The sequence below is a fragment of the Pistacia vera genome, unplaced genomic scaffold (genome assembly GCF_008641045.1).
Source record: "Pistacia vera cultivar Batoury unplaced genomic scaffold, PisVer_v2 Contig21, whole genome shotgun sequence".
Taxonomy (NCBI): domain Eukaryota; kingdom Viridiplantae; phylum Streptophyta; class Magnoliopsida; order Sapindales; family Anacardiaceae; genus Pistacia; species Pistacia vera.
The window spans coordinates 477,856-505,530 of NW_022196013.1; the positions used below are offsets into that span (position 1 = coordinate 477,856).

The following is a 27,675-nucleotide window of genomic DNA, read 5'->3' on the forward strand; positions in this document are numbered from 1 at the left end:
AAATCCTCTTATGGATGGTGGTGCATGTGATCATAAGATTTAAGATCATCGGAGTGTCATGTGTACGTAGTAGTGTGGTTTGACACTAGCCTAGCATAATCCTTTTTAGGGTTACCAATACGATGGTGATTGGCTACATCATGACATATATCATGGCTATGATGGATCAACAAAGGATTCATCACTCTTAGTTACAGGAGAAGTTATCTCCTTGCGTAGTTTGATTATATGGCAATGACCATAAATCCGTGACCACAATGGAATTGAGTTGTTGCTCAAATCCAATTTAATTTCGATTGTTAGTTCGATAACCAAACACCAAATATATCAAGATGATCAGAGGATGACATTATTTTTGTACCTCCGCCTTGATGAGATAATGTATGATGAAATGGTTGATTGCATGGTAACCATACTGTTGACAAGTATCAGCTCTTCGCTGATCTCTACCTGTTGAGTGGTCGTGACGTCTTGGTAGATGCCAATCTTGGCCTATAAATAATGAGACGATCAATTGGTGATTAATCGCGATATTACTCATTATCAACATAATAAGGAACCTACGGGTCACACACATAAGGAGAGTTTGATTGTAGAATGTGTATTTAATCAAAGAAGGGTTCAAATGTATTTTGATCTTTTCACAAAGACAAGGGTGATTTGGTAATTCTAGCCTATGTGTATTTATTGTGTAATAAATAAATTACCAAATTAATAGTTAATATATGTATTAAATATATTAGTATTAATTATATTAATTAAATTACCCTAATTAATATTAAATGTTTATATTTAATATTAATTGAAAAATTTGATTAATATATTTAATATATATTAATGCTATTAGGAATCCTAATTAATAATATTCTTATTTGGTTTAGAATTAAAACCAAACAAGGAAAATAATTATCACTATATAGTATAATTGGATTATACATAATTTTGTATGAGTTTTTTTGGCATCTATATAAAATGAGTAATATTATAGAAAATTTATAAGTGAATAATTGATTATTTTAGTTGCTTTTTTTTAAAGTATAAGGGAATATTTTACTTTTAAATTTGGATTTAGTTCACCTCGTTTCATTACTTCATTAGTTCATTTATCAAAATTGTGTAAGGACATAATAATTGAAACGCTGCGTTTAGCTGATTGGACGTAGCAACCAACACGCAGTCGTTTTGACGATCGATAAATACATGTAAAATTTGCACACAGCGCCAGAGGAGCAGCAATGGCCACCGAGATGGAAGAGTTGCTGGATTTTCTATCTTCTCCATCTCCTCCAGTAAGTTTCTTTCACTCCTCTAACACTCTGTTTGGTTTCTGAGAAGCTGCAGTAAAGTAGTTGTGAAAAAAAAAATTATATAAACTGATGTAGCTCTAGTTTCTTATGAGGTTTTTTTTTTTTTTTTTTTTTTTTTTTTTTTTTTTTTTTTTTTTAATTTTTTTGGCATTGGCTAGGGTAGAATTTTTGTTCTGGTGTCTAATTAATGGAATTCATGTGTAAAATCCTCCCTATATAAAGAAGGTTCTTTGATTCACTTTTAAAATTTTTGGTGATTCTTATATTAATTTGTTAATTCTCTCTTTTTAATTTAATTAATTCTGCCTTATGTTTTCTTTTGTGGTTGCTTAATTTGTTAAAATTCATGAGTTGGATTCTCTTTGTCTGATCATATTGAGATTCATACGGCTGGGTTGAGTCACTAGTAGAAAGAAAAAGAACTTATTTATTGATCTTTTAGGAAATTAGCTTACTAATATTTTCATGATTATTCGATATCAATAATTGTTTCTTGATTTTTGTTTGTAAATTTTGTAATGAATGTGTTGTTTTATGCAAATAAATTAGTTGAAGAAGGCAGCTGTTGATATTATTCGGGGATTAACCGGGTCTGATGATGGCCTGCAGTCGCTTTCCAAGTATGCCAAGATGGCGTTGCCACCACTGTCTCGGCTTTTGAGTGAAAATAAGGTATTCTCTTTGTGAAAATTAATGTTACTTTAATATTGATTTACAGGATGATGCTTCTAAATCTCATTCTCATCAACAAGCTCTAAACTTTTGAAATCATTGTTTCATTTATATTTTTTTGAAATTCTGTTGATTTTGGTGGAATACTAAGCACATTTGAAGAAATTGATAGTGTTATTTGTATTTACAGCATTAAAATTTGAAATTCTGGTGGATTCTATTTTTTGAGTCTTTTGGTGACAAAAAGTTAGAAGCAGGAAAAGGAGTATCTAAATTTATCAGGACTATCCAAATATGTCATTTTTTAATTGAGATTTTGTTCATATAGTAAGACTCCTCCATTTTTATCAATTTAGAGTGTTTGTTATTCAACTTGGATAAACGGTGAATTTCATGGGAAAAATATTAAAGATCTAATGAAAAACTTACAGCAGCTTGCCAAACAAAATAAGAGCAAAAGGAAAACAAATATTGCTGGCATAACATCTATTGGATATAGAAAATTTTAGGCCTGTGGCAATTTTGGCATATAAAGAACTGCTTGAATAAGGAACAGAATTATGGAAGATATAGATCAACTTAGTTTTGGGAGTTTGGTTTCATGAATATGATGCATAGCATTGTGTTGTTGTTATCATTATCCCTTGGGTAGGATTTTGGATTAATTATTTGTTAATATTTCAGGAGGTTTCAGAACCTGCAGCTGAAGCACTTGTAAATCTATCCCAGAATTCTCAATTAGCTGTGAAGATGGTTCAAATGGGTATGATTAAAACGGTTATGGATTTGTTATATAAGCCAGACTCAAGTATTACACGATTGCTGGTTATGCTTTTAGTGAATCTCACACAGTTGGATGATGGCATCTCTTCCTTGCTTCAGGTACTTTCCTTCATTTTATGCAAGTGTCAGTTTATCACTGATGCTTTTGTATTTTTTCCAATTTAAAAGAGCATTATCTTTTAAGTAATCATGATCTCGTATATGCCTAAAGATAGTGAATAATGATTATGTATTTTATGCCAAACATTAATTATTGACAGTGTGAATTTGCCTGTGTAGTAGACTGACGATGAGCGGATTCAAGGATTGTATCTTATGAAGCTTGTAAGATCTTTCTGTAGATCCTCCGGTGAAACTAGTGGTAGGTTTTTCTTCTTTCCTGTTATACTGAATTTTATCCTGTTTTGTAGCCTCAAAAATAGAGAAGGTTATTTTTATAAAAAATTTAGTGTTTCTGATAACTGGATTGAGTCCTAAATGTATCCTAGTTGGTGAATGACACCTTATTTGTTTCTACTTTACATGGTTGTTCTATTAGAGATATTTAGGTGGTTATGGGACTGGCTTTGAATGGCGGTCTTAGCCTTCTAATTCTGTGGAATGTTCAGAACTTTTTTTTTGAGATTTTTGATAAAATTATAGGCTTCATCTGGTAGGAGTCCCAATATCTGGCAGTTGATAGGCACCTTGTTTTGAGGTTATTTCCTGAAATTTACAAAAGCATGAGTTCATTCCTTTTTTTTGTGTGTGTGTGTGTGTGTGTGTGTGTTTTTACCCTGCACTTACAACTCTATTAATCTTTTACTTATCCACAATTTGGTCTAACATTTTATGTTTCCTCTTATGAACCAGATGATCCATTTGAACATGTTGGTTCCATACTGGTAAATATTTCGAAGAAAGAAGCAGGAAGGAAGATTTTATTGGACCAAAATCGAGGACTGCTAAAGCAGATTATTAGACAATTTGATTCAACTAGTCCGTTGCGAAAGAAAGGGGTATGAACGAAAGATTACTGCAAAGTATTAAATTTCTTCCAGAGGACTGTTAATCAGCAAAATTTTCACTTATGTATACGTTTTTTAATTGGATGAGCAACTTAATAATGGAAGAAAATAAACCTAGCAAGTGAAGTTCACAAATTGTAGGTCTCTACTTGTTCTTCTTTCAACTTTAGGTTCTGTTATTTAGGCTTTGTCTTGTTATGATGCTTAGCCAATATATAAAATTTGTTGAACAAAGCCATTGTTCTTTAGATCATCCATAGTGATGTAGGGGTTTATAATCTCTTTGGCTGCTGTGAAATTTGATAACTATTGGCCCTTACTAGGACAATGTCTGACTTTCTGCCCTCTGTAGCATTTTCTTTTATAAGAATGGCTCTGAGAAGCTTTTCAATGTATTAACCATACTTGATGTTGGCATTCAGTTGTGAGAGTGTCTCGTGATGAGAAATTTAATGAAAGATAGGACTATAGTATCAGAAGTTAAAAAGAATAGTGCACGAGGAAAAGAGATATGTAAACTTTTGGTGATTGCTGGATTGACTGATTACTTGATGTCTTGTGAAGATTCCTTGCTCAACAAATTATCTAGTTTAAGGCTTACACTAGTTAAGCTTGAGTAGTAAAGCTCAAGATAGATTCAACTAAATTAATTGTGATTAGCCCATTGCTGATCTGGCTTGACTTTTTTGGTGATGGTCCTTTGCTTGCAGGTTTCTGGAACAATTCGGAACTGTTGTTTTGAAGCTGAGCATCAGTTGCAGAATCTGCTTCTGATTTCTGAGTTTCTTTGGCCAGCTCTACTACTTCCAGTTGCTGGCAACAAAGTAATGTCTTTAGCATTTTCTTGATCTTGCAGTTAAAATTATAAGGGCGTGTTTGTTTTATTATTTTGAGTAGTATTTTTGAAATATTATTGGTAAATAGAGTTGGGTGATTATTACGAGGTAGAATTTAAAAATTAACAAAAAAAACCTCTAAGTTTGCTAATTTAACTAAACACCCCAATATACAAAAATTTTGTAAAATGACAAAAACACTCCCACCCACCCACAGTTTCCAGATTCCAGCCACTACCGCCGAAATCTGGCCGAATTTTGGCATTATGGCGCACAACCGGCCGGATCTGGGCAGTTGTTCGCCAATTTGGCCTTTTCCGGCCAGATCTACCACGGATCTGGCCGTCAATGACGGCCAAAGATATGGCCGTCGTTGAAGGCTAGATCTAGGAAAAATGGAGCTGGCCGGAAAAGGCTAGATCAACCCATTACCGGCCGGTAGTGCGCCGTTGTGACAGATTCCGGCCACTACCAATGGTGGTTTGCCGGAATCTGGCAACTATGGGTGGGTGGGGGTGTTTTTGTTAATTTATAAAAAAAAAATTGTTGGGGGTGTTTCTGTCAATTAACAAATTTAGGGGGTTTAAAAAATTTCTTAATTTAGGATATGATTTTGAAAATAAGAAAACAAACACGCATTTGTATTTGGAATAAGGATAGGATAGTGGTGAAATAATGAAACAAACGCAGCCAAAGCTCTTTCTTCAAATTTTTTTTTGGTGGGAAATATTTGCTTCACTGAATCTCATTGGCTGTTAGGTTATGTTCTGCTTACATATTATGCTATCTGGTGGTATTATTCCAATTATCACTTTACAGAGAATGTAGCTGCTAGTCTACAGCTGCATTAGTGATCTTAGAAGATACTTTCATTCTTTGATTTGATCTGAAAATTGTATCATTGGATTCCTATGTTCTTAATTTGAAGGTAGTTTATTGTTTCTGCCAATATTCTGCAATCTTGGATGTTTTACAACCTTGTTTCTTGTTTCTATGCAACACAATAACTTATGAGATCTCGCTGCTTCTGGCCAGATATATAGCGAAGAAGACATATCGAAAATGCCACTTGAACTTGGAAGTGCTCTAAGGATTGAGCGTGAACCAGTTGATGATCCTGAAATTCGTGTTCAAGCACTGGAATCTATTTACCTTCTCACATTGCAGGTTGTTCAGTGACTTCTTTTTTTTAGTAGCTGTTTAGTTATTATTTGATATCAAGAGGTGTAGTCCACCTCCCTTTTTATTTTTATTTATTTATTTCCTTCTTCATTGTGATCAAGGATAATCAATCATATTACAGATAATTGGTTGTTTAAATCTTTTAGTCTTTTATGTAGATGTAGGATAATGAAACATGCTATGTTATTGGTTTTACTGTCAAGATTTTCTGGGCTTAGGTTATGTTTTGCAGTTTAGTTAATTTTTAATATCAAGAGGTGTAATTTACCTCTTTTTTCTCTCCATGGTGACTTAGGGTAATCAATGATAACAGATAATTATGTCGATATCATCAAATCGAACCAATAAATTTGAAAGTGGATAATTACTTTGGATGTAGTGCTTAGTGCTTACTTATGTGGGCCACTGAAGCTGTGTTCTCAAGAGGACTCTCTCGTGTTGAGTCCAGGGAGAAGCATAATTTTTTCCTGAATAGAATTATGTTGTTCTTCCTGTCTGCTTTCTGTTGTATTGACCTTCTTGGAGAAATCTTATCTTGATGATAAGTCTCATGTCTTTTTTTTTTCCCCAGGAGGCAGGCCGGAGAGCCTTTTGGTCTTTAAATGGACCAAGAATATTACAAGTTGGCTATGAGGATGAGGAAAATCCAAAAGTTATGGAAGCATATGAACAAGCTGGCTCCTTGGTATGAGCAAATTATTCCTCTGTTGTATTTATATTTTGTGTTCTTCATTTGACTACAACTATTAATTGTCTTCACCATTTCCCAGCTGGTTCACGGTGGTGAAACAGAAGAAACATTGACAGAGACATCAAAGTAGCATTAATTAGTTGTAGATTCAAGCAATTCCTCACCCTGAGGCTGAAGGGGCAAACTTATCATTGTGAAGTTGTTAGCACTGAAGCTTCTGCTTTTTTGGTTATTACCTTACTGCTCTATTCCCGTTCAGCAACTCCAGATCATTATTTATAGGTTGTTTTGTGGTAGAACAACGTTTCTGAAATATATCTGCAATTTCCAGTCTACAGTTTAGCCAACATTCTAATGTAAGCCCATGTATGATGTATCCGAGAGAAGAAACGGAAACAGGAAAAATATTGTTATTTTTTAATGAGTAAACGACATATTCCCACTTGAGGTTTAACGAAATCCTAAATTGGTACTCGTTCTATTTATTCTAGATTCTCACCCGTAAAGTGATGAAAAATTGTTGAATATAAAGGTTAAAGGGTAAATTGGTCATTTTGTAGGAGGAGACGTATGTTAGCAGATCGTTGCTCCTAACAGTGCTTTGACACACGTTGGCTGACGTCACTGTTGACGTTTTTCGCCTTTTTGCAATGATTCTTCCACCCAAAATCACCTTTGTCACTACCATTCGAACCCACATCCTCCCCTTTACAAAACCATGCCCTTTATAACCCCTCATCACTCGTCGATCGCTAACCACCACTTCACCAAAAATTAAGATGAACACGAACTCTTGACCGGTGAACGATGATTAAACGGTTGCTAGGAATATAGGGGTTTTGTAAAGTTGGAGACGCTGGTTGCAATGGTGATGTCCAATTGGATTTTCATTGTTGGAATCGATCGGAATCCAGCAAAGAACAGTGAAACCCTAAGCCTAATGGCACCGACGATCGAAGAGGCCAATGAGTTGGGAACCAGAGGGGTTTTGGACGACGGACGATGGGGAAGGTGATGGAGGTGACCAGGGGGTTTAACGCTATCGAAAACAACCCAGATCTGGCAAAAACCGAGAGAATACGCAGTCACCGAGTGTGTTATTGAAGTAATTTAAAAATAAGATGGTTAATTTTACAATTTTAGTAATTTAGGGGTTATAATATAATTTATTAATTTATTTGTTAAGGGCATTATGATAATAGCACCATCTGTAACTTAAAAATTGCTAATAGTATTATTTTAAGGGTGTAAATCTTGAATAAATGGAAATAAAGGTACCAACATAGGATTTTGTCAAACCTTGGGTGAGAATATGTCATTTACTCTTTTTTAACTTGGATTTTGTTTTGATTTGTGCTGTTGGATTGAGTTGCATTGCTATACATATTTTATTGATTAATTTTATTAATTTCATTGGATGTGGTTAACGTCCTAATTAAGTGATGATCAGATGCACTAGAGATTGTCAGAAAGAGCCACTCTGAATTTTAGATACATTTTATTACTTTAGTCTCAAATGCATTTGTTGGAGAGATTTGTCGGTTGATCATTCTACGAAAATTTTGTTCATAATATGTAAATTTGAGGCATGAAAATAAAAAAATAATTGTTTCTTTCTTAATAATTGCTTTTTTTTTTTTTAATAGAAAAAAAGCAAATTACAGTTAAGAGATTAACTTTATGAAACTATAAGATTATTTATTTTAAGCACTTTTTCTATTATTTTATGGTTTAAGAGATTCATATATATATGCGTTGTAATACGGGGAGGAATATTAATTTTAAAGTTAGTTTTTAAAATGAATAATATAATATGGGTTTATTTTATTTACCATTGTTATTGAAAAGTATTGGATGTCCGTATCATAATATTGATACAATTTTTTAAAGGGATATTTATGGAAAACCTCTATATATTTGCCACTTCAACGGTAATACAGAAAACAAAAATGATTACTCATAACCCCCATTTCTTAATAGTTATTAACTCTTAGAATGACTTTTTTTTTACCCTTTAATTAACCTATAATAGATTGCCCTAAACTAATAAAATTTACAAAATTTTCTTTTTCATCCTCCCACACTTTTCATCGTCACCCTGCACACTTTCTACAGAATTTTAATTAACTTCTTTAAAATTTCTTTCAATCCAAACAAACTTCATCACCAACAATCCAAACAATATAATCCCAACATATTCTATAAAGTATTAACCGATCTAATATGTTTAATTTGAAACTGTGAACACCCACATGGAGGTACGTAATTTAATTTATGCTCTTATACCTTTAGTTGATTTTTTGCTAAAGTTATTTTGAGAAAATGTGAAGAAAATACTTTAAACTTGCGTTAAGGGTAAAATAGTCTTTTCACTCAAAATTAGTTGAAATTGTGGGGAGCGAAAAGAGATAGAATTTCCTGGAGAATGCAATAAAATGAGGGCATTGTGGTAATTGACTAAGGGACATAGATGAAATTTTAGAGAAAGTGCAAGGGCAAAATGGGAACACATGCTTATATTAATTGATATAAGGCTTTATTTGAAGAAACCCTAACCCATATCCAGCCCTTGTTCACGCCACTGTACCCCATTTTTCTCTCAATTTTCTTCACTAAACTTCAAAGGAAAATTATAGGATTTGGTCTAGATTTTTGGAGATTTTCAATCTTCAAGCATCCTAAGGTGAAATTCTAGCAAAAAGGAGTGTGATTAAACTTTAAAGTTTTAAATTCTTATGGTTTTTATATGATTTAGGTCCAAGAGAAAGAGATTTGGAGAAAAAGGGAAGTGATCTCACATATTCAAGGTAAGTAAACCTACTTTGAAACTTAATTTGAGCAAAACATGTGTTGAATGAATTTTTGCATGTTTGTATGTGATGGTATAAGAGAATTATGGGCTGTTTTTGATGTTTATTGATGTCTTAATTCTAGCCATGAGAAGTAGTATATGGTTATGTCAAAGATTGGTGAAGTTGTGGAAGATTTGGTGTTGAAATTTTTGAAGTGTAGAGAATTGTGAAAATGGACAGGTTGATGCATAATTAGTGAGTTTTTGGCTCACAATTTGGTTGAATTAGAGAGTTGTGGAAGTGTAGCCAACAAGGTAGTTGCATGTGCATATGAAGTGTTTGATGAAATCCAAAGAGAAATTGCATGCATGAGTTGGCTAAACCCTAATGAGGAAAGGGTTAGAGAAAGGAAAGCTTGAAGTTGAATGTATTTTAGTGATCTTTTAACCTGTTTTCACAGGGTAGAATGGTTAGGAAAGGTTAGGGAGTAAGTAGAGGTAATAGGTATAGAAAAGCCTTAAAGTAGGCATGTTACCAAGGTTGCCCTGTCAAACCCGTGACCTTCTGAGTGATTTTTGGGTATCTTATCTTTCGAACTGGGTTGAGTCATAAACATAAAGTTGTAGCCCTTTCTCTAAGCTTTAAAATGGACCAGATCATAGCAATCCTATGTGTTAACTGGAGATATGCCTTTTTGAATATGACATGTGCAGAATGACTATTTCAAGAGTGCTTCCACTTTATTAGTTTATTTGTAGTCTAATAATCTATAATTGATTCCAAATACGAAAATGATGCTTAAAGGGTGTGAAGCATGTTTGAATGAGTGGTCTTTGTGATTATTTAATGATTGTATGAACATATATGTTTGATTGAAGAATGACCATGGAGGCTATGCTCATATTAGAAGTGTAGTTTTTTTTTTTTAAAGAATGCAAGTGTAGAATTTCATAGCTTGGAAAGTCATGTTGAAATGTGCATAGTATCTCTTTCTATTATGTTTCTATATTATACTATGATATAAGGTTTTTGAGATGGGGAACCCGTGAGTGATAGAGATGCCCACATACACGCTGCCACAAGCGAGGGCATCAGTAGAGAGATATAGTATTTGTCAGTCCGTGAGTAGTGTATGTGGATGAGGACTGTACCCAATAGAGCATACCTACATGCACGCTGCCACGAGCGAGCAGCCACAGTAGAGAGTACAGTACTTGTACAGTCCGTGAGTAGTGCATGTAGATGAGGACTGTACCCACTTACATGGCCAGGGTTCCAAATCCATGCATCAACCTAGTCCGATCGGCAAACTAGAAAGAAGAAATAAAAGAAAGAGAATCAGAAAAGAAAAGAAAGAGTACGCATAAGAGAAAGAGAAACAGAAAAGAACGAAGAGTATAATCAAAGTATAAAGTGAGAAAAGAAAAATCAGAATATGAGTAAGGAGAAAACAGTAGTGTAGTTTGGTTACTACTGAGCAATTAGTGCTCACTCCGTTAATTTACTGTTTTGCAGGTACTAGATGATTTGCGATCGGGTGGGACATCAAGAAGTGGTGGAGTTTGCGGCACTGGTCAAGATTGCCTTATGTTACTAACGTATATCAATGTTATGTGTATATATATATATATTTATGAATTAAAAATTAGAATTTTTGGATTTACATTATGTATATATGTTTGTAAACGTTATCTAGTAAATTTTATCTTATATTTCTTACAGAATTACTAGTTATATAGTATATTACAAACTGAAAAAAAAAATTGATAATAAAAGAGTATACTAAAATTTTGGTGGGGTGTTGAATGCCGGTTGGAATCCGGCCTAAGCAGCGGCCAAATTGAAAGGAAAGAATGCACTAACAAAAACCTTTCCTACTTGAATGAATCTGTGAGAAGCAAAGCCTTTAGCAAATATGCTTGAAAAACAACCACCAAATTCACAAGGGACATAAGCAATTTACGTGGAAAAACCTCTTCAATATGAAGAGATTAAAAAACCACGGGATCTAATGATCCACTTTAGCCCACTATCATAAGAAGTGTTTACAACAGCCACAATCCACCAAAAATATTCCACACAAATTTTGAGTTTTATCCTAACTCCAACAAAGTGAAATACACAAAAGAGTTACAAAGATATGAAGTAAACTCACTAGGAAAGCATCTGAACCGCATGTTGTATAACTCTAAACTTAGCTTTTAAAATCGAAAACGAACCGTCCAAATTGAAGGGCCAAACATCCTCTACGTGTTGACCGAAAATCAGGTTGATTAGATTAGAGATGACCTTCTGATCGTTAGGCTGAAGAAGGACAAACATAATGAAATTTTGTAATTCAAACTCTTTGATTTGACTATCTTTCTAGAGGCCAAATTCCACAAAAATGGCTAACAAGAAATTGACAGAGCAAGATTTACCATTGGATCGTCGTCGGAATAACCTTGTGCGGCTGCCTCTCTCGCACTTATGCTAATGTTGTTTTTGTGAACAATACCCTATTTTTTTACTATTCACCCACTCTAGAAAAATGAGTGACCACTTACTGCTACTCTACTCCACTCTTTTCTTTTCATTTTTCTTTTCAATTTTATTTTGGGCTTTTGGGTTTTGGGTGATCCTCCACATGAGGGAAACTCGAGCCCAACAAATCTCCCCCTTTCCTGACTATGTGGGGGAACGGACCATACCGACGATAGTGCAACAAACCTCAAGCTTTTCCCTTACTAAAGCCTTTGTCAACATATCTGAGCCATTGTCATCTATATGGATTTTCTCGAGTTAAAATAGGCCATCGTAAAGAGCATCGCTTATCTAATGATACCTCATATCAATATGTTTAGATCTCGAATAGAATGTAGAATTCTTCACAAGATGAATAACACTTTGGTTGCATAAAACAAAACATACCGTTGTTGCTTAACATCAAACTCTCTCATGAACTTCTTCATCCATATCAACTCCTTGCAAGCTTTCGTTATTGCGATAAATTCTGCGCCTGTCATAGAAAGTGCAAAACACTTTTGCAATCTCGACTGCCAAGAAACAGCTCCACCAGCAAAGGTAATCAGATAACCAGAAGTAGACTTATGAGAATCCATGTCTCCAACCATGTTAGCATTTGTGTAGCCAACCAAAATTGGTTTATCACTTCCAAAATAAAGTTTTAATTTGGAAGTGCCTCGAAGATACCTCATAAGCCACTTAATTGCATCCTAATGCTCTTTCCCGGATTTGACAGAAATAGGCTAACAGCCCCAACTACATAAGCTATATCTAGTCTTGTACACACCATTCCATACATCAAGCTTCCTACGACTAAAGCATAAGGAACTCTTTCCATTTCCTCCTTCTGACTATCTATAGAAGGGCTTTACTTTGCACTTAGCTTGAAATGTTGTTTCTAAGCCTGATTTTGGACGTTCCTAATGTCAGAAATTCACACCCCAACCACAGTTAGAAAGCTATTAAAATCCTCTTTTTATTTGTGTGCTTCACGTCACTGTTGGTCTTGCTGTTTGCCAAAAAATTGCACTTCTTGTCACAAAAATGGTCGTTTTTCAATCTCTTTTTCGGTCAATTTTGCAATCGGAAACGACTGTGGTTGATACCATTCAAACCATCTTGGATTGCTCTTCAAAACTATGGTCTCCAATTGCCTTGGTTGTTCACAATTTGCCAATGTCAAAGGACTGTTTTTGGTAAGGGACAATCCCTTTTTGGCCATTGACATCTAGGTTTTTTTGGATTTTTTTGTTGTTTTTTGTTGTTTGTACAACTTCTTGAAGTGTGTGGATAGTGTTGGGTGGTCCAAAATCCCTACAAAATTGCCTAGGCTCCATTGCACCCCACCTGCTCACTGCTTTTTCCCTACAGTAGCACTAGTGCGCAATGCTCCTTGTCCACGTTCTGCACGCCCAGCGTCTGCTATAGGCAGTTTTCACAAACTGCTTGCTTTTTCACCTCCAGCCTTCCCAACCTATTCCCACTACCTCAAACGCAACACCCCTAGCCTCTAAACACTCACCATTTTTTCCACCTTTCATTTTGCCTAAACAACACTTTTTTTTTGGCCGGCCACCACCTGCTCGACAAAATGCCTGAACCAATTGCATCACCCCCAAACAACCCCATTTCTCCCCCTATCACATTGACTAAAGGAAGGAAGAAATGGTTTAGAGGTCCTCCCGCAGGCTCGATAGAATCCTGGAAGCAGCTTGCCTCATTGTTCCTTCAAAATTTTCAGGTGAGCAGACAATTTTCCATGTCTTTGAATTACCTCATTAACATTTGACAAGAAAAGGGTGAGCCATTAAGATCTTACCTAAAGAGGTTCAACCGGGAAAAGAGCAGGGTCACTAATGCCTTGCAAGAGTTAATCCAAACACTCTTCATTGTCGGAGTTTGTTTGCAAACCGACCTATGGAAAGAATTACAAGCCAAGGATAATGTGTCTCTACCTCGCTTCTAAAAGATGGCGGAAAAGCCCCTGCGAGTTGAAGACTCCCTGGTCGCTCTAAAGCAAGGCGACGACAGGAATTCGAGTGGAGCCCCTGCTTAAGATGAAGATAGAGAAAAGGGAAAAATGATAGACAACCGAGATCGAGGTGATAGGGATAGGCACCAGTCCTCAAAGAGGTAGTGCACAGAACACAGGGGAGAATGCAGGAAAGAGCCAAGAAAAACTCCAACGTTACTCCCTAGATATGGTGAGTATACTCTTTTGGTCGCACCCCTCGATCATGTCCTTGCAATGTTAGAAAATGTTAGGTTACTCCCAAACCCTAACCAATGGTGGGACTGTGAGAGTAGGTGCCCTAGAGCCAATCAATTATTGTAAGATTGACTCTGTAATAAATGTTTATTTATCAATAAAAAAGGCATATTCTTTTATATCGTGTATGTAATTATATATGTCATTAGGATGGTAGAACCGTGACGAGGGTATCAGTGTTTCAATCTTGATAGTGATAACCTTATGATCACATATGGTGGCCGTTTTAGAAACATCCATAGCCCCAGTATTATTCTGACCAAGGACACAGATAATACGGTAAGGCTATCATAGTATTGAACGACCCTGTCGAAAGACAGTGACTGATCTCACTTGTCAAGGTTGCTTACTGACAACCTGGTGCAACACATGAGTGCTTGCTAGAGGCAAGTTCACTGGACAGACCCACCAGAGGATTTCATATGGATGGTAACCCTAGTGTCTATGGAATAAATCCTCTAACGGATAGTGGTGCATGTGATCCTTAGACTTGAGATCACCAGAGCACCTTGTGCACCGATTAGTGTAGTTTGACACTAGCCCAATGTAGTTCTATTCAGACCTGTCAATATAGTAGTGATTGGCTGCATCAAGGAGTGTATCAAGACTATGGTGGATCGATAGAGGATTCATTACTCCCGGATACAGGAGAAGTTATCTCACGGTGCAATTCAGTGAATGACAATGACACTAAAACTGTTGCCATAGTGGGATTGAGTTGTTGTTCAATCCAATTTATTATTCTGGTCATTGGTCTAGTAACTGAATACAAAGATATCGAGGATAGCTGAGGTTGACTCTATTTCTGTACCTTAGTCTCAATGAGATAACTGATGATGAAAGGATTGGATTGCACTATATATTAACATTTTATTAATAATTAAATGTTATTATTATTATTATTAATTGATTTTAATTATATTAATAATCAATTAAAATTAAAATACCATAAAGGGTGTGTTTGGTTGCAAGGATGGATTAACTTAAGAGTCCATGGCTATTCTTATTGGGATTAGGGTTTTTAATTAAGTGACACTATATAAGTGAAACTTAATTAAAAACATAAAAGAATAATATTCATTGATTGATTAAAAAGAAAACCCTAGCCACATTTTCTTCTCTCTTTCACATTTTTCATAGTGTGTGAATCAAAGAATTTTTCTTTGATTCACTTGATTCTTGAAGCCTTTTATTAGTTCTAGCAAAACTATAGTAGGTTCTGCAGATTATCTTTGTGTGGACGACGTTCGTATGATTCTCTTCTTGAATCGACAAGCGAAATCAAAGTATTGAAAGAGCTTCCAAACGTTGGTAATGTGTTCTTAATCCTTGTATGGATTATTTACTATGATTTATATTGCACATATTTTTCTGTTTATTAAAATGTAAGCAATTTGATCTATTCTCGGATCTGGGCGTAGAAAGTGATTGATTTTTGTGTTTTTTCCTGTGATTCCTAGAACTAGAAGGCTTTTTCATTTTGAGGAAATGTGGGTAGGGGCTAAGTGATGTGTGTTTCCTACAACATGCAAATGTAGCAAGTATACTAGTCGCACAAGTAATAGAGTGATGAGTGAGTATCGTTCCCATGAGGATTGTTGCTAAGCACTAAGTTTTCTACCGTTTTCAAGTTGAAGCAATCGAATTCTTTTGGATTCAAGGGAGCAATTAAAACTAAGACTAAAACAAAATATACTAAAATAAAAGTAAACTATGAAAGCAAGATTTAAAATATGGATAAAATCAATTCAAACAAACGGGTAGGGTTTTGACTTCATTCGGACTCTATGGGTTCTTTCTAAAGAATTAAACTAAATTCATATTCACATGCATTGATTGTAAATCAAACTCTCTAAAGTGTCAAACATACCTTCTTAGGCTATGTTTTCCTACTCTTCCCTATTAACCTTCCGCACCCAACAAATTGAAGGATAATAAATCTAAGCTCATTAAGCACAAGAATCCTAGATTGATTTCATTGGTTCTTGAATCTATCTCTAGCATCCAATACTACAATGGTGATTACCCAAGAAGCCTAACATGATTCATTTCTCAATCTCATCATGTTCATCACATAAAAGCAGTAAATTCCGAGTAATCACACAATCAAGCAAAATCATATGAAAAGAAAAACAATCTATTACTTAACCCATGAAATTCTGAATTACAATCAGAACCCTAACCCAAAATAGGTTAGTTCATGGCTAAATCAACAATACAAACAAAAGAAACGAAAATACCAAAGTTCAACATAATGTAAACAAGAGAAAAGAAAAGAACTCTCCCCAAATGACGAATCCACTGGTTTAATCTCGAATCTTCACCCTTTTTCAATCTCAGTTCGCTCAAAATGAATCTAAGAAAATGTAAGCAGCTACTCTCTCTCAAAAACGAACTCCCCTTTAACAAAAAGACTAAGTATTTCTTTTACACCTCCCCCAAAATCCTAAAACTTAGCCTAAAAACGAAACTGTGCGTTTTACAAAAACTGGAAAATGCAGACTTCGCCGCGGCGAAGAAGGAATCTCGTCGCGGCGACAAAACAAGCTAAATTTGGTGCGTGACTGACTCATTTCGCCGCGGCGAAGCTTCATGAAGAATTCTAAAATTACAAAATCACCCTCCGCTTGCTTCTTTGCTTGAATCTTTGCTCTTTGGTGCTCTCCCTTGGGAACAAGCTTCATAGTGCTTTACTCTGCTTCAGACTCTCCCATCTTCTGAGATCCACTTACTTCTGAGTCCAGACTTTCCAATTCTTTCTTTATTCGCTCAAAATGTCCATTTAAACCTGAAACACGAAATGTAAAGAATTAAGTAGCAATTCAGGCATAAATGAACTAAGAAGTATCTAAAATCCGACTAAAAAGTCTAATAAAAACAGTATAATCCACGGATTATCAAATACCCCCAAACTAAAGATATGCTCATCCCCGAGCATAAGGTACAAAACTCACAGAAACAAAAACAACAAACAAACAAAACACGAAACACAAACACAACAAAACTGAAAAGTGAACAAACACAACAAGACTCAAACTCAACATATGAATTGCCTAGAATTTACACAAGTCTCAAAGGTTGTTGAAAAATTATTATCAGAAAATGTTCAACACTCCAAGAAGTTATAAGCTACATCGACTGTCTTCCTCTATCGGTCCACCGAGTAGGTGATCCCCACTTCAATCCACATTCCAACTTCCCGGATTATTTTATGCAGAATGCAAAGTTTATCAAATGGTGGCAGACTCCATAAGCCTAAATATCGAACTACTCTCCACTAATGTGGACTAGATATAGATAAGAATCAAAAAGTCTTTATAAGCTTGTAACGCTAGGCTCAGGTAGTGGGTTCCAAAAAAAAGGATAGGAATAACAAAGTAAGAGAACTCGGTTTTCCTCATGCAAACACTAAACTCACATCAATCTCCACTTCTTCTCAACCACCAATCAACGTGTCCACCCAATTACAACCCTCAAACTTGTATCTTTCTTATTTCTGATTTTGACTTGAACTAATTTTTTTTTTTTTTTTTTTTAAGAGAAAAACAAATCAATTGAATTGAGGTGAACTACCTCTTTTGTTTTTATTGCCCTTCTCACAACCCCCAAACTATTCTTTTAGTTTATTCATACAACTCTTTCCGTTCTTTGTGTTTGCATTAAGACCGAATTCTCCTAAGGGTACGACAAAGTGTTTAGGGTATAAGGATCGGGCAATTTTTGGTTTGCCAAGAAAAATAAAGCAATAATAATTCAAAAGGCTCAAATGGTTGGCTAGGGACAATTTCATTCATGGGTCGGCTAGAAAGGCTCAAACGTTCTGAAAAATGCCTAAATCATTTCCTCAACAATGTCTAATCCTAGAATTTCGCCTCAAGCACTTCTCTACTAGGTTTTAGAGTCCACCAACATTATCAAAACTTTACCTAAGTATATAAAATGAATCTAAGCATGCCGAAAAAGTGAAAATGGTGGTTGAACCACTTAACAAACCTCAATCAAAATCCAGTCAATAAACCTAAACTTGAAGAAATGCTTAACATTTCTCAACAATAAAATCGCAACAATCCAATTCTCATCATTGATTTATACAATTCATCATCGGCAAAAACAATCAAACCAAAGTAAAATAAACAAAATCAAAAATTTCTAATTTTTCCTACCCCCAAACAAAAGATGACATTGTCCCCAATGTCCCATTACGCATAAATTAGGAATAGAAAAACAAAAATAACAAAGGTACGAGATAGTTCCCTGATTAATCCGTGAAGTTTTGCTCCATAGTGCACACCCGATCTGTGACTTTTTCATCTCCCAACATCTGTCAAAACAATTGAANCCCAATGTCCCATTACGCATAAATTAGGAATAGAAAAACAAAAAAAAAAAAAAAAATAACGAAGGTACGAGATAGTTCCCTGATTAATCCGTGAAGTTTCGCTCAATAGTGCACACCCGATCTGTGACTTTTTCATCACCCAACATCTGTCAAAACAATTGAAACCGTGGTGTCCATTGCTTTAGAATAATTCACTCACGAAATTGAAATTATTACAACCTAATCTCGTCCTTGCAACAACTACCACAATCCAAAACAAAATATAAACTGAGTTTACTGTTTGAAATGAAAAAAAAAATCAACTAAAAACAAGTAAAAATAAAGAAAAACAAAAACAGGTGCTCCGGTGCTCATTCTTCGCCCTCCTCGTCTTCCTTGTCGTCGTCCTCTTCTGACTCAAAGTCCATCCACTCATCTGAATCCTAGTCAGCCTATTGGAATTCTGTAGTGTCAACGTTGAGCTTGTTGAAGTTACTCTTCTGCATATCATACATCATCTGGGTCTGATCAGCCAACCAATCCTGACGTTTTGCCATACATTTCATCATACCCATCATCTGCTGTATCATCTCCTTCTGTGTAGCTGTGGAGCTGGAGGATGTGACAGGGCCTTGTGTGGTTCTTTGCCGTTTTGTTCCTGCTCTTGGTTGCTCAGCTTCTGGACGTTCAAGATGCTTTTGAAAATAATCTGAATCGGGGATTGGGGTAGCATGAATACGTTGCTCATCATCATACGCCTCGGCTCCAGCTTTAATGCACAAGGCTGTAATGAGATGTGGGAAAGAGTAACTTGATTGCCCTGGTTTGGCGGCATGATGAATGTTGTTCAAGATAATTCGTCCCACATTTATACTCTTTCCTGTGGCAATAGAATAAAGCAATAATGCCTTCTCGTAAGTTACCGTGCTATAGTGCGTTTCCCGCATCAACCTCGCACTAACAAAATACTGCCACAGTCGAGCCATCGGTGTCAAATAAGTTCCCTTAATGGTCTTCTTTTGTTTCTTCGACACTGCCCAAGTTGCATCTGGTTTTGCAATGACCGGAAGAATGATACTATCCTGAAACTGTGACGTCCTAAAGCTTGCGTACTCATCCTGATCAATCCTAGGCAGGGTATAATACTCATTGATCACGTCTTCCATAAATGGCACATCAGCCTCTCTTACAAATGTAGTACCCTCTTCACAATCCGGGAGGTTGGCATAAAACTCCCTTACTAGCGGCTCCACAGCCGGTTGTGCAGGAGCACTCATAAACAGTTCCCACTGTCTCCCTCGACTCTAGTCCAAAGCCTGACTCGCGGTCAATCCGCGCTCAGGAATAAAGCCCTTATCTTTTCTTTGGATAGCCCCTTGATATCGTTTCCGGGCCTCCTCACTCACGAAGCGATTGTCCACTTTCTTTCCTTTTCCCTTGCCCTTGGATGGAACCTTAACTTTGAGCAGCATGTTTTCAAAAACTATATGTTAACTCAACAATGCAACCCCACAAATTCAAACCTAGGTGGCCTATGACAAATAATCCAATCCTGCAAAAATTTACAACACTTCCAAAAATTCGCACTTAGACCCCCAAACTATGATTTCTCCAAATTCAACAAAACACTCCAAAACTCAAAATCCACACTCCTCAATGTCACAACATGCACAATCAACCCTTCCTCAAACAAAATCGAACTCACAAGCATCCAAAAATTCACAACTCAACCAAACTTTTTCAGATCTACAAATCAAAACTCGAAATTGTGCGAAAAAAAAAAAGCTTAGGGAACTTGAGATCTTACCAATACGAAGGATTATTCACCACAAATTTACCCAGAATCAGCCCAAATTGGAAAGCCCCAAATTTCTTGAACCTAAGAATTTCGTGAAATTTTCGCAAAAATTGTTGTTGAAATGAGTTGTTTTGGTGTTTAGGAGGGTTAAGGAGTGAGAACTTTGGTTGGGAAAACACTTGGAAGGCAAAGAATTGAAATTGGAAAATTTTTCTCTCGATTGGATTTGAAAAGTCGCTTGAAGAATGAAGGAAGAAAGTGGGTATTTATATAAAACAATTGTCACTGTGGCGAAGAACAAGCTTCTTCGCGGCAAAGTTCTTCGTTCGAAAACCCTAAATTTAAACCTAGGTTTCGCCGCGGCGAAGACAAATTCTTCGCCGGGGTGAAAACTTACAGTGGCTACTCGCCTTGGCGAGGAAAACTCTTCACCGCGGCGAACTTGCCTTAGAGAAATTTCGTCCAACCTGCTTCGCTACGGCGAAGATAAATTCTTCGCCGAGGCGAAAACTTACAGTAGCTGCAACATATTATTCAGGTTGCTTTGCCCCGGCGAAGAATAATCTTCGCCGCGGCAAAGTCTGGGACTTTTCAAAACTCATTTTCACACAATGTGCTTCGCTGCGGCGAAGAATTCTTCTTCACCCCGGCGAAATCTGGAGCATTTTCTTTCCTTGCATTAGTTGAAAACTTCACTTGAAACACCCAAAAACACACAAATTAAAAATCATTCAAACTCATAAGAAAATCAAACACATTCAAACACAATGAAATGAAAAATAGAAAAAAATTAAAACACTTGGGTTGCCTCCCAAGAAGCGTTTGTTTATAGTTGGTAAGCTCGACTCTCTCGGTTTTTCACGTCAGTCTGGATTATCCAAGTACATCACATCCCGAAATTTTCCCTTGTGCTTGAGCTTCTTTTGTTGATGATCTTTTTCACGTAGGGTCCTTGTTGAGAGTTTCACCACCCATTTCCATCCCTTAGTCATTACTTTGGTGGTTCGACTCTTCTCACCGACTGCTTTCCGTTTTCTTGACTTTCCCTCACCCTTTTTGAGCTGAGAGATCTATTCCTTGTGAAAACACAATCTCGACTGTGGTTTATCTCGGAATTTTGTGCAACCCTTTTCGTTATGGTCCTCATTCTCGAACTGATTCGGTTTGACAATGCAGCTCTTAATTTCCACCTTAGGATTGTTCAGTTGGAAGGTTTCAATTTTTGCCTGGTCCACCACTTCGATTTTTAAACATGACTCTTGTTTAGGTGGAGCTCTCATTGATTCAAGGACTTTAAATGTTATTTCTTCATCTTGCATCCTCATGATCAACTTCCCTTCTTGAGCGTTGATTAAAGCTCTTCTGGTAGCCAGAAATGGTCGTCCTATGATAAGAGGAATCTCTTTGTCTTCTTCCATATCCAACACAAAGAAATCCGCAGGAAAAATAAACTTGTCCACCTTAATCAACACATCCTCTACAATGCCCCTCAGATGCTTTATTGATCGATCTGCAAGTTGCAAGCATATGGTTGTCGGCTTCACTTCACCAATTCCTAATTTCCTGAAAACAAAAAAAGGCAAAAGGTTAATGCTAGCACCTAGGTCACATAAAACTCAATCAAAGGTGATATCTCCTATAGTGCAAGGAATAGTAAAACTCCCTGGATCTTTAAGTTTCGGGGGCAGCTTCTTTTGTAAGATGGCACTGCATTCCTTCGTGAGCATCACCGTTTCCTCATCTTCTAACTTCCTCTTGTTTGATAAGATTTCCTTAAGAAATTTTGCGTAGCTCGGCATCTGTTGCAATGGATCTGCAAAAGGAATGTTAATATGCAGTTTCTTAAAAACATCAAGAAATTTAATAAACTGCTTATCCTGATTTTCTTTTCTGAGTCTTTGAGGAAAAGACACGGGTGGTGTGTGATGCGCCAACTCTGGTGGTATCTCAGGGAATGGCAATTTCTCTTTCCTTTTCTTTTTCCCCTCTTCCTACTTCTGTTAATCTTTCCTTGATTTTTCCACCTCTTCTAAAACTGTCCCACTTCTCAACGAAATTGCATTTACTTGCTCACATGGGTTGGTCACCGTGTTGCTTGGTAGAGATCCCTGCGGTCTCTCATTTAACTTCTCGGTCAATTGCCCCATCTGTACCTCAAGATTCCGAATGGATGCCCCTTGATTTCTAAAATTCGTCCTCGTCTCATTCATAAAACCCGTGGTCTCTTGCATGAACTTCCCAAACATGTCCTCCAACTTTGTCACTCTTGGATCTCCCATTTGATTATTCACCCCTGGTTGGTTATTTGGCAATGTTTTCTGGTTCCATTGATTATTTTGCTGGTTCTGATTGCCCCAAGCCAGATTTGGATGATTTCTCCACCCTGGATTGTATGTGTTGGAGTACGGATTGTTTGGTTGCCTCTGATTTCCTGCCAAGTAGTTCACTTGCTCCGATGATGAAGTTGACACTCGCTGCTCACATGGTTTCCTGTACAAAAATCACAAGTTAGTTGAGGTGCTTGAATAGAGTTTACCTGCATACTTCCCAACTGTCTCTGAAGTGCCGTGAGTTGGGCTGAGATGGCTGTGAAGGCATCAACTTCATGAAGACCCGTAGATTTTCTTGATATCGCTCTCTCATTTAGTCTTTGATAGTTGTTGCTTGGCAAAACCTCAAGCAACTCATAAGCCTCCTCTGATGTCTTATTCTGCAAGGCTCCTCCCAATGTTGCATCCACCATGGTTTGCACGTTACCCATCAGTCCATTGTAGAATGTTTGGACTTGAAGCCAAACTGGCAATCCATGGTGTGGACATTTCCTCATTAATTCCTTGTACCTCTCCCAAGCCTCATACAATGACTCGGATTCATCTTGTAGAAATGATGTGATATCATTTCTCAGTTTTGCTGATTTTGTTGGAGGGATGAACTTTGTCTTGAACTTCTTTGCTAGATCATTCCATGTTGTGATAGTTCCCGATGGTAGTGCCATTAACCACCCCTTTGCTTTATCCCCTAATGAGAATGGGAATAACCTCAACCTAATGGCATCATCTGACACTCCGTTCGACTTGAAGGTGTCACAAATTTCCAAGAAGTTCGCAATATGCTGATTCGGATCTTCCTTCAAATCACCATTAAACCTTACTGACTGCTGGATCATCTGGATGATTGCCGGCTTTATTTCAAATGTGTTGGCTTGGACCGCTGGTCTCGTAATGCTCGAACCACTGCCATTAACCGTGGGAATTGAGAATTCCCTTAGTGTCCTGTTTTCTGGTTCTGCCATTTCAACAGCTATTTCTTCTGATTCAAGCACTATATCCTCTCTTTCTCTTCTCTCTCTGTTAAGTCGTCTGGCGGTTCTCTCAATCTCAAGTTCAACAGGAACCACTGGCTAACGTCTCACTCTTCGTATATACTGCACAAAATAAAACAAAAGAAAGTGAGATCACAAACCAACTGAAAATTAAAAACAAGAGTAAAACAGACAATGATGAAATCAAAAATTAAAACTCCAATCTAGCTAACTATAGAAAAACTCAATGTTAACTTAAAACTTAATCCCCGGCAACGGCGCCAAAAACTTGATACGTGTTTCCTACAACATGCAAATGTAGCAAGTATACTAGTCGCACAAGTAATAGAGTGATGAGTGAGTATCGTTCCCACGAGGATTGTTGCTAAGCACTAAGTTTTCTACGTTTTCAAGTTGAAGCAATCTATTCTTTTGGATTCAAGGGAGCAATTAAAACTAAGACTAAAACAAAATTTACTAAAATAAAAGTAAACTATGAAAGCAAGATTTAAAATATGGATAAAATCAATTCAAACAAACGGGTAGAGTTTTGACTTCATTCGGACTCTATGGGTTCTTTCTAAAGAATTAAACTAAATTCATATTCACATGCATTGATTGTAAATCAAACTCTCTAAAGTGTCAAACATACCTTCTCAGGCTATGTTTTCCTACTCTTCCCTATTAACCTTCCTCACCCAACAAATTGAAGGTTAATATATCTAAGCTCATTATGCACAAGAATCCTAGATTGATTTCATTGGTTCTTGAATCTATCTCTAGCATCCAATACTACAATGGTGGTTACCCAAGAAGCCTAACATGATTCATTCTCAATCTCATCATGTTCATCACATAAAAGCAGTAAATTCCGAGTAATCACACAATCAAGCAAAATCATATGAAAAGAAAAACAATCTATTACTTAACCCATGAAATTCCTAATTACAATCATAACCCTAACCCAAAATAGGTTAGTTCATGGCTAAATCAACAATACAAACAAAAGAAACGAAAATACCAAAGTTCAACATAATGTAAACAAGAGAAAAGAAAAGAACTCTCCCCAAATGACGAATCCACTGGTTTAATCTCGAATCTTCACCCTTTTTCAATCTCAGTTCGCTCAAAATGAATCTAAGAAAATGTAAACAGCTGCTCTCTCTAAAAAATGAACTCCCCTTTAACAAAAAGACTAAGTATTTCTTTTACACCTCCCCCAAAATCCTAAAACTTAGCCTAAAAACGAAACTGTGCGTTTTACAAAAACTGGAAAATGCAGACTTCGCCGCGGCGAAGAAGGAATCTCGTCGTGGCGACAAAACAAGCTAAATCTGGTGCGTGACTGACTTATTTCGCGCGGTGAAGAACAACCTTCGCCGCGGCAAAGCTTCATGAAGAATTCTGAAATTACAGAATTGCCTTCCGTTTGCTTCTTTGCTTGAATCTTCGCTCTTCGGTGCTCTCCCTTGGGAACAAGCTTCATAGTGCTTTACTCTGCTTTAGACTCTCCCAACTTCTGAGATCCGCTTACTTCTGAGTCCAGACTTTCCAATTCTGTCTTTATTCGCTCAAAATGTCCATTTTAACCTGAAACACGAAATGTAAAGAATTAAGTAGCAATTTAGGCATAAATGAACTAAGAAGTATCTAAAATCTTACTAAAAAGTCTAATAAAAATAGTATAATCCACGGATTATCACTAAGGATTGTGAAGAAATTATTAAAGCACAATGGGGAAGGAGTACTACTCAGTCTACTATGGTGGATGTTGTGGGTATGATTAGAGAGTGCGGGTTAAAACTGGATGCATGGAATATGACTACTTTTGGTCATGTTCAAAAGAAGCTTCAGCAAGCTAAACAATAGCTTAATAAACTCTATGAAGCTGATTGTGGTTCTGATGTCTCTGTGTTGAATAAGGCAAGAGAAGAGGTACAACTTTGGCTGGAAAGGGATGAGGTTATGTGGCGACAGCGATCAAAAGCATTATGGTCAAAAGAAAGTGACTAGAATACTAGATATTTTCACATGAAAGCATCGTAAAGAAGTAGAAAGAACAGGCTGGTGCGAATTCAGGTTGATAAAGGACAGTGGCAAGAGGGTTCGAGTAAGGAGAAGGTGATTCTTGATTATTTCAGTGATTTGTTTACATTAGCCAATCCAAATGCTTCTCTGGATTTTCTCATTGTTTTGCAGGGGAAGGTCACTTTTCAGATGAATGAGGCGTTATGTAGGGAGTACACTGAGGTGGAAGTGAAGGACGCTTTGCAACAAATGCATCCTTCAAAAGCTCCGCGACCGGATGGCATGTCTCCAATATTTTTTCAAAAATATTGGCATGTGGTAAGGTGTTTTGTTACTGCTATTGTCCTTCATGCTTTTAATTCAGGTTCTTTCCCTTCAACCCTGAATCACACCTTTATTACTTTAATCCCCAAAAAGAAAACTCCCATCAGAGTGGCTAATTATAGACCCATAAGCTTGTGTAATGTAGTTTACAAATTAGTTGCTAAAGTTCTTGCAAATAGGCTGAAAATGGTGCTAAATGATATTATTGGGGAAACTCAAAGTGCGTTTGTACCGGGGCATCTAATTATTGATAATGTTTTGATAGCCTATGAGATCATGCATTTCTTGAAGCTGAAGAAAAAAGGAAAAAAAGGTTTTATGTCGTTGAAGTTAGATATGAGCAAAGCATATGATAGGGTCGAGTGGGGTTTTCTGAAAACTATTATGGAGGTGATGGGATTTAATTAAGGTTTTGTTGATTTGATTATGCTGTGTTTTAGTTATGTGTCCTCTGATGTGCTAATAAATGGTGAGCCTAAGGGGCCTATTATTCCATCTAGAGGACTTAGACAAGGGGATCCATTGTCCCCTTATTTATTTCTTCTATTTACTAAGGGGTTGACTACTTTGCTGAAGGCTGCTGGTGGAAGAAATGATATTTCAAGAATTAAGATATGTAGGGGGACCCCCAAAGGTCACTCATCTGCTATTTGCAGATGATAGTTTGGTTTTTTGTAAGGTTGAGATAGAGGAGAATAGAAGAGTTCAAGCCCTTTTGGAGCAGTATGAAGCTGTTTCTGGTTAGCGTATTAACCGAGAAAATTTTAGTGGGAATGTGCCAAGAGGAGTCTAAGAAGGGATCAAGCAGCTGTGGGGAAATTCTTATGTTCAGCAGTATGAAAAGTATTTAGGTCTTCCTCCAATTGTTTGGAGGTCACGAGCTAATGCTTTTAGATCTATTAAACAAAGAGTATGGCAAGAACTTCAAGCTTGGAAGGAAAAATTGCTCTCGCAAGGGCGAAAGGAAAGTGTTGCTTAAGGATGTAGCTCTCTCAATACCCTCTTATTCTATGAGTTGTTTTCTTCTTCCTTCGAGTTTGTGTGCTGAATTGGAAGGCATGATGGCTAGGTTTTGGTGGGGGCAAAGGAAAGATGAGAGGAGAATCCATTGGCTGAGTTGGGATAAAATGTGTGTTAGGAAAGCAAGCGGAGGGCTGGGGTTTAAAAATTTGAGAGTTTTTAATTTGGCAATGCTTGCGACACAAAGGTGGCGCCTGCTCAAGGAGGAAAATTCTTTACTACACAAGTTATTGAAGGCTAAGTATTTTTCGGGTTCTGATTTTTTTCAAGCAGGGTTGGGTAGATCTCCTTCTTATACTTGGCGAGGCATTTGGGTGGCAAAAAAATGGGTTCTAGAGGGGTGTAGATGGAGGATAGGACTGCTGTTAATATTTGGTTTGATAATTGGATCCCGAGTCACAATGCTTTGGTGAAGGAAGGGTATGTGGTTAGTGACGGGAATCAGAATGAGTGTGTGAATTCTCTTATGTGTGAAAATTCTAGACTGTGGGACTTTGGAAGGATATTCAGAAAAAATTGTTTTGTGTGATGGGAATAGGGCTGATAGGCAAATTTGGGGTCGTGAAAGGAATGGGGTGTTTAGTGTTAGAAGCTATTATAAGTTTATAATGGCTCAGCAGACTTCACAAGTTGCTAAATCCTCTTCTTCGCGTGTTCAAAGTGTGGTCTGGAAAAACATTTGGAAAATGCCGGTGCTTAATAAGATCAAAATATTTGCATGGCGTGCTTGTAATGATGGATTTCCTACGAAGGAGAAGTTATTAGGAAAACAAGGCCCTACCGATGTGCGATGTAATCTGTGTCATGGTGAACCTGAAGGGCTATATCATGCTTTGGTGTAA

The 27,675-nt window shown here is 36.8% G+C and overlaps 1 protein-coding gene and 1 non-coding gene across 2 annotated transcripts; both read left to right on the forward strand.

Moving 5' to 3' along the window:
• Positions 1-1,235: 1,235 nt before the first annotated feature.
• On the forward strand, positions 1,236-27,675 carry LOC116129250 (protein HGH1 homolog). Its single transcript, XM_031415000.1, has 12 exons — positions 1,236-1,289; positions 1,857-1,979; positions 2,664-2,861; positions 3,045-3,123; positions 3,615-3,760; positions 4,480-4,593; positions 5,641-5,772; positions 6,359-6,472; positions 25,661-25,769; positions 25,854-26,203; positions 26,493-26,553; positions 27,317-27,675. Exons 1-12 carry the CDS (start codon positions 1,236-1,238, stop codon positions 27,673-27,675), a joined length of 1,839 nt encoding a protein of 612 aa, XP_031270860.1.
• LOC116129272 lies at positions 22,962-23,068 on the forward strand. The gene has a single exon (XR_004127880.1). It is a non-coding gene; the product is annotated as a small nucleolar RNA R71 (small nucleolar RNA).